The sequence below is a fragment of the Maylandia zebra genome, linkage group LG5, assembly GCF_041146795.1.
Source record: "Maylandia zebra isolate NMK-2024a linkage group LG5, Mzebra_GT3a, whole genome shotgun sequence".
NCBI classification, from domain to species: domain Eukaryota; kingdom Metazoa; phylum Chordata; class Actinopteri; order Cichliformes; family Cichlidae; genus Maylandia; species Maylandia zebra.
In genome coordinates, this window is record NC_135171.1 from 25,042,844 (window position 1) to 25,059,049 (window position 16,206).

At 42.8% G+C, this 16,206-nt stretch overlaps 2 protein-coding genes across 8 annotated transcripts in view; one reads left to right on the plus strand and one right to left on the minus strand.

Annotated features, from left to right (window-relative positions):
• Positions 1-8,669, plus strand: part of megf6b (multiple EGF-like-domains 6b) — a 65,826-nt gene extending 57,157 nt beyond the window's left edge. For 2 of the 3 annotated variants that reach the window (XM_004548572.6, XM_004548574.6), the window contains 11 exons: positions 1,995-2,123; positions 2,270-2,398; positions 2,848-2,976; positions 3,149-3,280; positions 3,368-3,496; positions 3,592-3,720; positions 4,484-4,612; positions 4,764-4,892; positions 5,437-5,565; positions 5,656-5,784; positions 7,360-8,669. In XM_004548572.6, the coding sequence (XP_004548629.1) occupies positions 1,995-2,123; positions 2,270-2,398; positions 2,848-2,976; positions 3,149-3,280; positions 3,368-3,496; positions 3,592-3,720; positions 4,484-4,612; positions 4,764-4,892; positions 5,437-5,565; positions 5,656-5,784; positions 7,360-7,640 (1,574 nt within the window). In that variant the 3' untranslated portion in view covers positions 7,641-8,669. The remainder of the gene's footprint in view (positions 1-1,994; positions 2,124-2,269; positions 2,399-2,847; positions 2,977-3,148; positions 3,281-3,367; positions 3,497-3,591; positions 3,721-4,483; positions 4,613-4,763; positions 4,893-5,436; positions 5,566-5,655; positions 5,785-7,359) is intronic. The other variant, XM_004548573.4, reaches the window with a different exon arrangement.
• kcnab2a (potassium voltage-gated channel subfamily A regulatory beta subunit 2a) overlaps positions 8,667-16,206 on the minus strand; it is a 99,780-nt gene continuing 92,240 nt past the window's right edge. For all 5 annotated transcript variants that reach the window (XM_012918494.5, XM_014412909.4, XM_014412910.3 and 2 more), the window contains 2 exons: positions 14,491-14,579; positions 8,667-12,547 (listed from right to left, as the gene is read on the minus strand). In XM_012918494.5, coding sequence (XP_012773948.1) covers positions 12,458-12,547; positions 14,491-14,579 — 179 coding nt within the window. In that variant the 3' untranslated portion in view covers positions 8,667-12,457. The remainder of the gene's footprint in view (positions 12,548-14,490; positions 14,580-16,206) is intronic.

Genomic DNA, 16,206 nt, shown 5'->3' on the forward strand with positions numbered 1-16,206 from the left:
TCGCTAATAGAAAAAGAAGAACACTATGCTGAAATCTAAAAAATGCTGACATAAATCAGTTCAGTTCATTTTATTTATATAGCACCAAAATTACAGCAACAGTCGCCTCAAGGTGCTTTATATTATTAAGGTAAAGACCCAACAATAATACAGAGAATACATAAAAAACCCAGACAATCAGATGATACCCTATCAGTGAGCACCTGGCAACAGTGGGAAGGAAAAACTTCAATTAAATAGGAATAAATCTGCAACAGAAGCAGGCTCTGGGAGGGGCAGCCACCTGCTGCAACCGGCCAGGGATGAGTGGCGAGAGACAGGATAAAGACTGTGGAAGAGCCAGAGATGAATAATAACTATTAAATGCAGGGTGATGTATAAACACAGAGAGTGAAAAAGGTTTGTGAAGAGGAAATACTTACCGCACGATGTCCAGCAGCCTAGGCCTATTGAAGCGTTAGGGGATTCAGGGTCACCTGATCCAGCTCTAACCACATGCTTTATCAAAAATAAAGTTTTAGGCCAAACTCAGAGCTGGAAGCTGAAGGCTCTGCTTCCCATTCTACTTTTAAATATCCTAGAAACCACAAGTAAACCAGCAGTCTGAGAGGGAATCGTTCTGCTGAAGTATTACAGTACTGTAAGGTCTGATTATTCTTAAAATTAGATTCTGGATTTAACAGGGAGCTAATGAAGAGAAGCCAATATGGGAGAAATATGCTGTCTTTCTAGTCGCTGTCAGCGCTCTCGCTCCAGCACTTTAGATCAGCCTGAAGCCTTTTTGGGGAGCTTTTTGGAGCCCGATAATGATGAATTACAAGTCCAATCTAGATGTAATAAATCATGAACTAGTTGTAAACCCAGTGAGGTTAAGCCTGTTTATCTGAACAATTTCATTTGAAGCTAAAATTGAAAAATGAGCATGTTTGAAATGTTATAAATAATCCGTCACCGTGCAGGAAAACCGCTCACAGGTGTGACTGTCCTTTGTTTTAGTCTGCGTGGCCATCTTCTTGCTTGTGTTTCTCATTGTTACCATATTTCCAGATTGGAGCAATTTTCTTTTTGGATACTCGTTATTTGTGCTGATAAGAATGACATTCAGAGATATACAAAACACACCAACCCCCGAAAAGATTGACTGATTTACCAACATCAGGATCTCATACAGATCTGGATGTATATATATTCACACCTCTGTTTTTAATTCCAGCTAAAGCAGAAGATCAGCCCGTGAACTAGCATCCTTATGAGACTGTACTTCTCTATAGCGGTAATGTGATCATTTGACATAGCTGTATAGATTCTTATGTGGTAATTCAGCCTCATCTAGTTCCAAACCACCCCCTGAAGCCACAGAGACGTCTGATTTTTGTGAAGCTGCAGTGATGTTGGTTAGTCACGACAGAAACGCAGAAGAATAAAATCACCTGAACCTTGAAGTAAACATTTAAAACAGTGGCCTGTGGTTGTTTTACTTTGCTCAGGAAATGCATGAGACTGAGTTCAATTTACTGCCTTAGCTCATTTGTTTTTGCCTGCAGTCTGGTTATTTGCTGGCAGCGAGCGCATTTCTGCACCACAGACCGTGCTCCTCTGCAAAAGTCTCTGTCGACCTGGCGATGACATTCCAGCTCCTTCTCCCTCTGAGCTCCACATCACACACTATCCTCCCTCTGTGCCTGTTACAACCTTTCCCCATCAGGCTGTGCCAGGCCCAGCCCCCTCTTTGTGCTCAGGAAACCTCTAATCCTGTCGCTGGAATGTCTTCCCCCTCCAAACTCTGTGGCCACTACCTGTGATTGCCAACTTCATACTCAGTCCAATTATAAACTGTTGGGGGAAAAAACGAAGCCATTTTTGAACTCCTCAGCAGAAATGTGACAGAGCAACTTCCCCTTTTGTGCGCTGTTGAAATCAAGATGTCTCTGTTCTTTCTCTTCGTCTGTCTCACTTGTGTTTCTTGCTGTGCACGCTGCTCTGTGTTTACACAGAATGCGTGACCGGCCGATTTGGGGCGGACTGCCAGCAGCGGTGTGAATGTGAGAACGGCGGCCAGTGTGACAGACGGACTGGACGGTGCAGCTGCAGCGCTGGCTGGATTGGAGAGCGCTGTGAGAAAGGTGAGACCGCGAGTGAAAAACGAACTCACCTACAGAAATTTTGACGTCATGGGGAAGTGCTGCACTGTGGAAACTCTACCACTCTGATTGCAGTTCTGAGGGGTTTTGTTAATTATAGCCTCTCATTTGCACATTTTTCTGCTCAGCGTGTGATGCTGGACTGTTTGGCGTCGGCTGCCGGGAGCGATGCCAGTGTCTCCACGGAGCTTCATGCCACCATGTCACCGGAGAGTGCCAGTGTCCACCAGGGTGGAGAGCGAAGCTCTGTGATAAAGGTAAGAGCCCACAGTCAAGGAAAATCTCGTGCTCTTGCAACCTCTAGTGGGCGAAACTTGCACTGTTTCAATGATTAACTCTATATTTTAATTTTTTTGCATTCAAGGGCAGAATAAGGGAAAACGAAACGATTTCGATTGAGCTCCTTGACCTATTTTCGCATTTTTTATGCAAGTTTTCATTTTTTTCTGAGCTGTAGTTGTGCATGTTTATCCCTTTAATTCATTTCTTATTAAATATAAGGCACACAGGTTTTATTCCAGTCCATTTATCGTGGCCATGTCCACCTACTGTATGTTACTCCTAATTGCACGTGTGGCCTATAAGAGTGAACACTCCTATGCAGCTCCTTTTCTCTTTTTTTTAACTGTTTTAATTCCCATGAAGAGTTAAAACTGGGACATGCAGAACTAAATGTCGCATTCTCTTTTCCTTCCACATCCTTCAGCATGTTTGCCGGGTACATTTGGAAAGGGCTGCATGCAGCGCTGCAGCTGTGCACAGGGCACGTCCTGCCACCACATCTCTGGAGAGTGCGGCTGTCCTCCCGGATTCACTGGCAACGGCTGCGAACAGAGTGAGCTCCCCAGGACTAACTTTTTCTGACAAATTACATTCAATGCCACAGTCCTTCCTAAGAATTATAAACACTGCAAAATTAAAGAGACATTTCTGGTGCCTCAGAAAGTAAAAATGTCTTTAAGCATACTGTTTATTAATTATTATAATGAACCTTTCCTTTTTATCAGCTTGTCTGCCTGGAACCTTTGGGCAGAACTGTAACCAGGTCTGTCAGTGCTCTGAGACAAATCAGCTCTGCCACCCGGTGTCTGGATCATGTTACTGCGCTCCAGGTTACCACGGCCCCAAATGTGCTCAAAGTATGCATAAACAGCATATTCATACATAAACACTAAACCAAGGGAGCATAATAAAACATTTTTACCCCTTTTATTATTCATTTTTAGTCTGCGGAGAGGGTCGGTATGGTCCAAACTGTGAGAGAGAGTGTCAGTGCGAGAATGGAGGGAAATGCATTACTTCCACTGGAGCCTGTGAATGTCCAGCAGGATTTATAGGACCGCGCTGCAACATCAGTGAGTCCGAGTCAAACTTTGATGATGACGTTAATTAAATAAATAAGTGTTACGGTGTGGAGTGAAAAGGGTGTGATGCATCCTTGTGGTCACAGCGTGTCCAGCTGGGCGCTACGGTGTCAACTGTGTCCGGGTGGCATTGTGTGGAGAGGGAGCCCAGAATGACCCGGTCACCGGTCGATGTGTGTGCGCCCCCGGACGCAGAGGAGAGGACTGTGGAAATGGTGAGCTTTCATTATTGCTGATACATTTGTGTTGTATGGCCTGTGAGCTAGATCTCTGGAAACAGGCCCTCTGTTGATTTCAAACTCTTCTTTTATGTTTCCATTCATGTAATAAGGGCTGTGTAAGTATTATATCATATATCCAGCTGTAAATAGTACTAGGACAATAGAGGTACAACAAGACGGTGGATAAGTTGTCTATATAGAAAAGGCACCCTAGAAAGGCTGAGTCACTCTGAAAGACTATTTGTATATTTCATCATCTACAGTACATCATTTAATGAATAGAAAACTTGAAGTCTGTAAATAAAAGACAAGGCTGAAAACTAATACTGAATGGCGTAATCTTCTGAGATTACCTGCTGTGGTGGCACAGCTTTTAAACAGTGCACAGGAACAGCACTGGCGTTCACTCTGCTAGACCTCATTGAATGTGTGGGGTTACGTGGGGGGGGCTTTAGTACACATACACATGATGTCTCTTTCAAGGCTCTGCTTATTTCAGCAACACACTGACGAACTCCATTCTTCACTTATTACAGGAGCATGAATCCACAGTAAGAGACTGGGTGCTAACCTGGCCCTCCCACAGTCCACACCATTGAAAACATTATGAAAATACAACAGGAGGCTCCAGATTACTGTTTACCTGTAATCCTTTATAATGAGCAAGAATAGAAGACTGTGCTTTCAGAGCTACAGCATGTTATGACACTTGCCTGGATATTTTCTTAAGTTTAATTGGAGTGTGTGTTTGCCTCAGGCTGCCCTGCAGGCTGGTTTGGGGCAGAATGTGCTCAACGCTGTAACTGCAGTAATGGAGGCGTGTGCGACTCTGTGACCGGCAATTGTACCTGTGGTCTGGGCTGGACTGGTGCACACTGCAACAAAGGTGATCACCTACTCTTTTAAAAAAAACATCAAAATATTGTATTATTGCATCTGTCCATTACCACATATTTGATCTGTTGTAACATGTTGAATCTAAACATAATCAGGTGTCACAGCGAGTCATGTCCTCTGTTTTATTCTTCCTGTCCCAGAATGTCCCGCGGGAAGATTTGGTGCCAACTGCCAGCTGAAATGTAGCTGTCAAAATAATGGCACTTGTGACAGAGTGACGGGGACGTGTCAGTGCGGTCCAGGCTACTATGGGCATCTATGTGAACATGGTGAGAACTGAACACGCACACAAACACAAAGAATGACCTCCGTTGTTGTCCAAAAACATATCAGTAAGTCATGTAGTTGCACAACATCCTGCTCTGTTAATGCTTTTTGTATATGTTGTATTTTTTTTATTTTTATATTTTCTGTTCACGGTTGCTGAAGTTTTGAATGAAGTCAAGGCTGTGTGAGAGATTGCAGTACATGTAGTGAAGAAGAATGTACACATGAAGCACCTCAGTAGTATTTAAGGTCCTGATGGGATCATTCATGCCGATGCACAGATGTCACAGTAGAAGAAGTCTTTATAAAATCCTGAAATTTAACTTGTATTTATCTGAACACACTGAACATCAAAAGGCTTCGAAGGTTTACATTTCGATCAAATCAGCCCAGCATTTGTACTCTAACCTTAAAGCTCCACTTTAAAGGTGTCAGATTTGAGCCCTTAAGTTTACAGTCATTTATTAATTAATGCACAGGATTTAAACTTTAAAGGTCGACTTTTATTCTCCTCCCATGAATCCCCCTCCCTCCCAAACTCGTTAGCCTGCCCCCCTGGTTTCCACGGCCCGCTGTGTCGGATGCAGTGTGACTGTATGAACGGCGCCTCCTGTCACCCGGTGTCGGGTCAGTGTATCTGTTTTCCAGGATTTCACGGAGCGCGCTGTCACAGAGGTCGGTCTGATCTGTTCTCCCAGTTGAAATCAAAGAATAACTGGCGTGTTTTTGCCTATTTTATTCTCATGTTTTCAATCATTCACTCAGCGTGCGAACGGGGTCGCTACGGTCAGGGCTGCGTCCACATCTGTGACTGTGAAGACGACGCTCAATGTGATCCTGTGTCAGGAAGGTGCCTCTGCTCCTCGGGGAAGACTGGACCCAGATGTGACATTGGTAATCTCTCACGCATTTTTGAGAATACACAGCCATCAAACGCGTACTGCATTTCATCAGTGACATCACTTTCAGCTGATGTGCCTTCATTACTCATTAGCAATGATGAGTTATGCAACAGAGATGCTGCTATGATGAATGCACTGTATTTACTTCAGCATACATGTGATGATGGCAGTCACATACACAATCAGCTTGTTCCTTTAATATGGATGGAAGAGACGAGTATTTCAGAGAAATAAGTGGAAGAATTTGTTCAGGTGACGGTTAAGATGAAAGGCTACAAAAGCAACTATGATATAGAAATTGGAGAATGTAGTAAAAACACCCCAAAGCTACACGTGTATGCTGGGCCGGTGGAAGGAGTGAAACTCTTGCATTGGCCAATTCTCCAGCTTAGACCCTAACCCAAACTGATTTGGTTTAAGACTTGAAGAGAGCGAGTGTGACTCACTGCAGCGGCTAGCCTGAACTAGCTTGCAGGCGTCACATACACACACAGCTTTCTTACCAGTAAAGGTATTATTGTATAAATGCACGTAAAGAGTTGGTAAAATAGACTTTTAGTAAATACTTTGATGCCTAAAAATGGCTCCTGTCATATATAGTGCCCAGCTACATTTAGAAACAGAGGAAAACCGATATTACAATATGAAAAGACAAAATCAGAGACATTATTCATAATTTAATTAAATTACCATATGCACCAAAATTGCAAAATATTTGGAGATATAGTGGGCATTCCTTGTGTTGCACTGAATATTTTTGGATATTAGTGTTAAAAAGTGTTTGTTTTATATTATTTGAGAACAAGATTTGACATTTTTATATTTTGACCTCAAATGAAAACATATGAAGCAAAAATGTGTTTCCCTCCACTGTCAGCATGTAATATACGCTGATCAGGCATAACACTGAGTGGTTGGGATGTGTTGGGAGCCAGTGAACATTTTGTTCTGAAAGCTGTTTTAGAAGCAGGAAAGATGGAGGCATAAGGATTGGTGTGAGTTTGACAGGAGCCACATTGTGACGGCTTGATGAGTGACTCAGAGCATCTCTTAAAACTGCAACTCCTGTGAGGTGTTCATGGTCTGCGGTGGTCAGTATCTATCTAACATAGTCCAGGGAGAAGTGAACCAGCGACGGGTCATAACGTTGCGCTGGGTCGGTGTACAAGCCTATTAAACTCGTAGGGTTTTAAGGGAATTTTGAATCCTTAATGTAGCCAATACAAAAAAGATGATGTGAAGTCAGCAGTACTTCTGTTTGAAGTACTTTTCTACTAAAATTTAAATCCAGTTTTCTATGTTTAAGAGCTTTGGCTAACATTCACACACTCATGCTTCCTGGATGCATCTGGGAAAACTAGCCCAAGGATATGTCTACATGCAAACCAGGGAAACTGGGGATCAAACCACTGACCCTTCAACCAGTAGGCATCCCACTTTACCTCCTGAGCCACAGCTGCCCCGTAAACAATACTTGCGCTCGATATTTGAGTAAATGTACTGCGCCCTCGCCATTTTGTAGCTTTATTAAACTGCTTGGATTTTGCTTTTCACCGTTGGCTGTCAGACTGCAGAGAGAATCGTTACGGGCCTGACTGCTTAGAGACCTGCGAGTGCGAGAACAGGGCGCAGTGCGACCGTCGCAACGGCCGCTGCGACTGCCTGCACAGCTGGATTGGACCGTCCTGTCAGGAAGGTACAGCAGTGACTAACACACACTCACACACACCCTGCCGTTTTAACACTTACGTCATGAAAATATCCACACGGAGGGCAGGTGAAGGCCTCCGCTCGCCCTCGAGTGAGAACAGAAGTGACAGATCTGCTGACCTGGTGAAATGGGAGTAAGTAACCAAGTGTAAGTGCTGACAGTGTTTAGTTATTGTCTGTGAGGGGCAGAGCTGCAGAGGCTGCACTTTCCACTTGTTTGGGGGTTGTTATTCTGATCAAATGTGAATGCTGTGCGTTTGCTGAGCTGGATTTCTCAGCTCGTTGTGTCCGTCGCCTCAGGTGGACCTCCGCGCCTCACCTATGGGAGCAGCTCAAGAAAATCACGGCACGACAACTCATTATAGCAGCTCCAACCAGCATGAAATCTCAACTGGGACAGGAGTTTTAAACTGAAGTGACTCCAGTGAGTGAAAGCTCATGACAGGGAACTGTAGCAGCTGGGAGATTCATGGAAACGGACGCTCTGATGAGAACTGCAGTTCCATGTTTGCACCCGTCTGGATGATTTTTTTTTTTTGTGCCAAAGTGTCCTTTGAACTGTTGGGGTTAAACTGTCACTTGCAGGTTGTGATTTCCAAACATAACCCGTCTCACCTTCAGGATAAGCATTTCTTCTTCCAGAGTGCAGTGCGAGGAAGTCGCGGTCAGGTTTGCTGCACTTTCAGCCCATTGTGTTTTTATATGTTTGCCCTCAAAATACAGCGGAAGGTACTGTATACGAAAAATACTCTACTTTTGTAAAGATGTTGGCGATATTACTGAATATGATGCAGTTCTGTCATTTCTATGAAGTTGTTTTCAGTCTATACAACATGAAGTATGACCCTTGGGTAAATGGTGCTATGATGCTTTACTGTACAACAGATTCTATTGATCCTCACAAGCTTTATGCTATATGACAGTAAAGCACACTCCTGATGACTACACATGCTGTAATGACAGTTTTTAAAGTTCAATGTAAACCACTTCAGATCATTTGCACCTCCTTCAGGATTTTTATTTTTTGTATAAATTGCCTCATATTTATATTTCATAAATAAGTCATAAATGCATCTTTTGTTTTCTACTGGATAGAAGAGGCTTGGACGCTCTAACAAATCCAAACATTATGAATAAAGATGCCAAAATAAAAACAGACACAAGTTGGTGGTTTTTAACCATTCTTATTTTTATCATTAATTCATTTTCATTGAAGATCATAAGCTGTACATCCTGTCTAAATCTCAGATTCAAGCACAGTGCAGATAGCAACGCCTGCAAAATGAAATCAAAATGAAAAAAGGCAAAGGTGATCACAACCAGAAATATATACAAAGGTCAGAGTATGTACAGGAGATACCAGGCTCTCAATACGTCGTCTTCAGGGTGAATTCCACACACTGTTGCATTTGAGCATCATAATGCACACACAACACAAAGATTGCTTCTTTTTGTCAGTCTTCAAATCAATACAATACCGATAGGAAAAATGCAGCATGATGACAAAAATAAAAACAGTTCTCTTAATTCTCTCTACTGCATTAAAGGCTAGAACATAAAAATATATTCTCTGTATAACCTAGGACCTTCTGTAAAATAAGCTCTATTCATCTGTGGGTCTGTTTCATTTGTGAACTAGTCGTTAACATGTTAGAACAGCAAATATGATGAAACTAGGACCTCTTAAAGCATTATTTTCTCCTACATGGGTGAGGGCACCAGACAAATACACACAAGCTTCAAAAGTTTCAGTTATTTCTACGTTGTGCACGTGAAGCTCGTTACGACACAGCATCTGTGTCGAGCGGGTCGGCACGCTGGGACACAACTGATGGTCAAACTAAATGCACAGCGATAAAGTTCAAAGGGAAAGTCTGACATCTTTAGGGGGGGAAATATGCCACGTCGGCATATTTGCTGCTAAATATGACGTCGCCTTAGAGCACAGAGACTGGAAACAGCCAAACTGCTTTTCTCATCATCAATAATACATTTAGAAAAGAAATGATTCCTGAAAATAAGCGTGTCACGCCTTGCCACTGCAGCCTTAAATTATTTGTTACGTGGATGGAGAAACGGCACGGTCCTCGCTGCCACGGGAGCGCCGAGCCGTCCTCGACTCAGGTAACGATACCGTCACTTCACCTGTCTCCCCTTTCCTCTGCTCCCCTCCATGTGTCCGTTTATCCAGCAGAGCAGAGATGCACCCACACAGATGGTGAAAGGGAGAGCACAGGATGAAAGTGCACACACAGCACGGACTTGACTGCACACTCAAACACCCGATTATGTGTTAAATAAACCAGGTTCCCAACTGAGAGTCTGAAAAGTTATCCTTACAATATCTCAATCAGACAGTCCTTGGTGAACACAGTACGAACCTTTGAACGAGGCTAAAACCCTCTGACTACCCTTATCTGTAAAGCTTAATAATGAATGGCTAATATGTTCTGTACAGAAGAGAAAATGAGTGTCTTCTGGTTTCCAGTCTGTGTGTTGAGCTAATATCAGTTCAGTATCAGACCTTTTGTAATTTTGGGTGAGAAAAAGCACATTTCCCAAAATGTCAGACTCAACCTTTTAAATCTCAGACTTCTTCTCCGCTCCCTGCAGATGGAAATATTAAGACACAGAAACTCCACAGACTAATGAACAAAATGTTCTTATCTTTTTTTTTTTTTTTTAATTCTGAGAAAACAGCATCAGCTTGTGCCTGTTATTATTTACTCAGACTTACAAGAGACACGGCAAATCAGCCGTATTCAGGGATCAACTAATACAACAGCACGGGATTAGTTCAGTTGTCCCCCAATCCCTCACACTCTCTCTCTCGCACACGCACGCACGCACGCACGCACGCACACACACAGCAGATCTTGAATCACTTTGCTGTGATTTAGGAGTAATACTCAAGCAAAACCTCATCCACACAAACCCCACACAGTGATGTTTATCCCCTCCACTCTAGCTGAGCAGCTTCACCTCATTCATATCATTCACACTTATATAAGTTATGTTAATTTGCACTTGTTTTTTCCTTCTAAGAATCAACAGTTTATCAACTGTTAGTAAAGACTTGTTATCTACACGTGTTGGTAAGCTTGAAAAGCATCACCTTGTTTGTCCCATAGGTACTGTAGGCTGGGTGAAGAGGGTCCATGCTTAGAAGATGTAACATGCTTTCCACTTGTGCTTTAATCACAGTAAGAGAGCACCCAAAGGACAACAAATGATACAGGGCGTTGTCAAAATGTTTGCAATAATACTTCTGACGCGTCTCGGGGCGTCTGCCGCCTGAAACAAACCTTACTGATCCTAAAGCACTTAGTTGTACTACGCATTCTGTATATGAAGGACATACTTGTTAACTAGTGTAACAGCTCGGTCAAGTAAAGATATATTATGGAGTAAAGTCCATACCATAGATAGATTACAAGCTGGACAGCACATGCGTCAAGATGATTTCTATAATCTTGTAATAGTGAAACGTTGGGTTGTTTACTCAAAGAAAGAAAGAAAAGAAGATGATCTTTGGCTCAAGCCACACTAAAGTGTCCACACATGAGACGAAAACAGATAACTAAATACAACCTCCTGACTTTGTGCACGCCAACACACGACTGAAACTGCCTGCTCCGTTCCCTGAGCTGCTGCCACTCGCCGATTAACCAGACACACGACTCCTTCCCCCCCAGTCAGGGAGCAACAAACACCACTTCCACCACTCAGCGGTCCAGTTTATACCGGGGACACATGACCAGCGCAGAGAGGCAGCTGTCGAGCTGCTCGTCTACAAGCCCAAAGCACAGTTTGATGCAACTCTAAATAAGGCAAAATACTTGAACTGAATTTGATTGAGGAGAAGTTTCCATGAGATGTTGAGCCAACACTGATATGAATATTCCCTGTACACCAAAATCCTCAGCCTGAAAAAAAGCGAGAAAAGCGGCCGGGAAGCACAGTGAAGCAGGCCGCTGCGTTTGATATAACACGACTGCAGTTCCTGCTGTTAGGGAGGAATAAACTGCTCATCTCTTCAGTGGCACGCAAGTTGCCCAGACACATCAGCCTGGCTCCTAAGCTCCATCATGGCGGGTGGTTCACTGTAAGGACGGAAGCCCTGATGACTTCAGAACGTCAGAGCCACGCTTACACAGGAGGAGCATCGGAGCAGTAGGCTGGACAAACGCACTGCCAGTGAAGAAACAGAGGATGAAGAGAGGGAATTATGAAGAGGCGATGTGATTCTATAGTGCAATGGCTGTGAGATAAGACTGTTGTAATACCCATCCTCTCTCCTCTTTGAAACTGCCTTCCAACACCTTTACTGACTGTACTAAAGTGCTGATTGAAGCCCGTGAGGAGGCTCTGGTAATGTCGACAACACTTTCAGAGAAATCTTGACGGATTTGGACAGTACACAGGTGTTTGTAAACAGAACGTCCAAACAACGAATGCATGGCTATGGTACATGTGCAACAATAGTTCTCGTGTATTCATACAGCATGAATTTCATCTTTCATCAGTTGTATTCGGTTTTAAAAAGAGAAAAAAAAATAGAAAGGAAAAAAAAAAAATCTGGCTGCCAAGCAAGCGTGTGCTTATTTAATTTTTTTAATAAATGTATTTTTCTCTATAGTTTTAAAATACGTTCAGCTGAATTGAATGTATAACTAATTTAAATATGAGCGCATATCTCTAACCTCTCTTTTTCCATGTTTGTGTCTTTCTTTGTCAATCCTGTCATTTCCAGTGGAGGTGACTGTATTTTTTCCCCCTTTTCTTATCTTATCCCTGTAACTCTAAATGAGGTGCCCTGCGTGGCCTTGGTGTGGCCAGACTCATGCGCCAGGGTCTCACTCAGTAAAAGCTCAAGCAAACAGAGGATCAGGCAAAGGTGGGGCACTGCGGCTGCAGGCCGGGTGCAGCCCTGCCGGGCGGGGCCGTGCCACGCGTTAGGAGCGGTAGTCCTTTTTACTGTACGGCTTGTTCCCCAGGATGCTGTCCACCTCGTGTGTGATGGATGACGACAACTTTGGAAGAACCTACGACACGACAGAAAGACAAGAGGTGAACGCACTGCAGTCGCCATGGTGTGTTGCAGTTTCACATCGCTACCTATAGAGAGTGTTGAAAGGATTTTTTACAAACAATCTCAACGTTGCAATCTCCAGTCCAGCTCAAAATCCAAAAACAGAAGTGGCATGTGTTTATTTTTTACTTTATTTCTTTGTTGTTTTATATATTAGCTTTATGCACAAGTTTTTATCTTGATAGAAACAGCGATATGTAAAAAGGCTTCAGTTCTAATAAATTCCAGAAACGTTGGGATGCTGGTAAAACAGACATTTTAGTATTTCATGAAAAATATTAACTCATTTTGAAGAAGACTTTGAAGAAACAGCAGGTAGTTTTATTGGTAACAGGTCAGGTCTAACGTGACCCTGTATAAACAGAGCAGCCTCTTAGAGAGGCAGAGTTTCAGCAGTCTGAACAAAACTGTGGAACAAGTTCAAAATAAAGTTCTTTAATGTAAAATTGTGAAACCTTTGAATAAGAATATGGAGAAATCTCTGTGCGCAGAGGACAAGGCTAAAAATCAGTACTGACTGCCCATGATCTTCACGTCCTCGGGCAGCACTGCACTAAAATCAGGCATTCTGTCATGGAAATCACTGGATGGACTTCCAGAAATCCCCGTCTGTGAACAGAGTTCATCATGCCATCCACAAATGCAGCTTAAAGCTCTCATGCAAAGAAGAAGCCATATGTGAACATGAAACAGGAATACTGGCGTCTTTTCTGGTGCAAAGCTCGACCTGTCTGCAGACAGGCCCAACTTTCCACCAACTGAAAGAACATATTTCATAATGTGTCAAATGTTTTATGTTCTATTGTGAATAAAATGTTTTATATTTGAGATTTGCAAACCATTGCATTGTATTTTTATTTATATTTTACACAGCATCTCAACTATTTTTGGAACTGGGGTAGAACTTTGTAAACAGACACTACATAAAGTATTTATAGTAAAGTAGTGCATCACTGAGCAGAGCAGAAATATGAAAACAGGAGGAATATATTGTTCCTTTTAAACTTGATAACTGAGGAAGCTTGACTCAAAGAATAATTATTTTCAACAAAAAGGCTGTATAAATAAAGATTTATGAAAATACATCACTAAAAAGAAAAATTTATTAAGATATTTTGCCCTTTTTGATAAAAATACAGATCGTTTTACTCTGAATTTCAAAGTGAGGAGTAAAATCTTCTATTTAACCGGAAAAGAAGCAAAATAAAAAAAAGAGATTAGATGGTAGTACAAATTAAACAGGAACTTTTCGCGTGTAGAGAATAATAAAGTATTTGCTCTTCCGACAATGCAGACATTAAATAAAAAGAAAGAAATAATATTTTTATTGAAACTTCCTGAGAAAGTCTTTCACACCAGGGGCCGTTTCTATTTCAGCGTCTCTGATATAAAATTCTGGCAAAAGGGAAACTGCAGAGCCCTTGGGAAATGTGAGCATAGCATTTCAAACCCGAAATATCAAACGCATTCTGGGAGAGCACACACACACACACACACACACACACACACAAAGCATCGGAGTAGATGAGAGTCAGAATGCTTTTTACTTCGGGCCAGACATAATGTGAGGAGGGGACGTAAACCCGCACCGGTCTGAAAACCCCATTAAAGAGTGCATCTTATCAGGAGAGGAGGAAGCGGCTGTGAGCTCATCTCCAATCCCACTGGCAACTGATACTCCTCTGACCTTATTAACTCAGTACAGTAAAGCACCCAGGCGTGCAGCAGCAAACTGCCCAGGAGGCCAAGCCGTGCCCAGGAGAGGAGGCTGCCGCTATGGACTGTAAGGCACGAATACGAGCCCAACAAAGCGGGTCAGGTTGCATTTTCACAAATTAAGCTTCTGATTTGTTTCGCGGTAACACAAGCAAAGCGTACACACACAAACACACTCACCTGGATCGCTCCTATGTTCTCCATCAGCTGGTCGGTGTTGGACGCCCCTAAAAGGACAGAGCTCACCCCCTCGTTCCGTAGGCACCACGCTGCAGGAGACCAGTAAATAAGGATGACACCCCTACCGTGATTAAACACACGCACATACACACACACAATACCCGAGACGCAAACACACGCTGATTACTATTTGTACATGAAATGACAGCCGCTCCCTGATAAAATAAACCAACTGCTATACTATGGCAACATTACTCATCAGGACCTCGACACTCGTTACACTAACGCTGGATCAGTGATGGAAGAACCAACCCACTCATGCACACACCACAATATAAAAATGACTCCTGATCAGATGCTGCTCAATGCCCGCCTACATTACATCAAATTTCAGTACTATACCTTAGCTCATGCCGTGTTGAAAATGTAACTTGGCATAGCTCACTGCAGGTAAACTGAGTCTCGTTGTTGCACCATGACTAAATGATTTGAATGGAAAAAAACCATCTGGTGCTTACTTGGTTCTAAAGTTGTTTAAATACAATCTCAGATCAGAACTGTGTCATTATTTAGCTGAAATGAAATAAACCAAATGCAGAAGCAGCGTGTGAAAAAAACTGAGTACACATCATGATTCAGCAGATTGTAGAAACACCTGTATGAGCATTAGTCTCTCACATCGGTGTGGAGGAATTTTGACCAACTCTTCTTTACAATGTTGACTCTTCCACAGCATGTCTTTATCCCGTCTTCCTTCTCTCACTCAAACCGGTCGCAGCAGATGGCCCCGCCCCTCCCTGAGCCTGGTTCTGCTGGAGGTTTCTTCCTGTTAAAAGGGAGTTTTTCCTTCCCACTGTCGCCAAAGTGCTGCTCATAGAGGGTCATATGATTGTTGGGCTTTTCTTTGTATGCATTATTGTAGGGTCTGCCTTCCAATATGAAGCGCCTTGAGGCGACTGTTGTTGTGATTTGGCGCTGTATAAATAAAACTGAATTGAATTGTTGCTTCAGTTCACTGAGATTTGCAGGCATTTGTTTATCCACAGCTCTCTTAAGGTTGTCCCACAGCATTTCAATCATGTTCAGGTCTGGACACTGATGGATTGCAACATGCCGACTCTTTTTTCAGCCATTCTGTTGTAGATTTACTGCCGTGCTTGGATTTATTCTCCTGTTGCATGACCCAATTTCAGCAAAACCATTACCCGTTAGAAAGACGTCCCCAACTTTAACACCATAATGCTTTAGTATACAGTGGAGCTCATAGCTAACTCAGCGGCTGCAACTTGCTGTGGTCCTGTGGCTGTAAAACAAGCTCAAATCATCATCCCTCCACATCAGTCCTGACATCTGGTATGAAATGTTTGTGCTGTTTTGTTTTTTTTCTAAAGGCAGCGCTTTGTATTATGAACAGACATCTCCATTTCTGGTCTCATCTGTCCAAAGAACATTGTTCCAAAAGTCTTTGCTCAGATGTGGCTTTGGAGCCCTACGCCATGCAGTCATTTTCTTTTTAGCAAGAAGAGTCTTTTTCCTGTCACCACTTCCAAACGAGACATACTTCTTCAGTCTTTTTCTGATTGTACTGTCGTGAACTTTAACATCTAAAATGCTAACTGAGGCCCATGGAGTCTAAGATGTAGCTCTTGGGGTTTTTTTGCAGTGTTGCTGAGCATTGCATGGTCTCTTATGGGGTAAACGTGTTGGGACATTCAC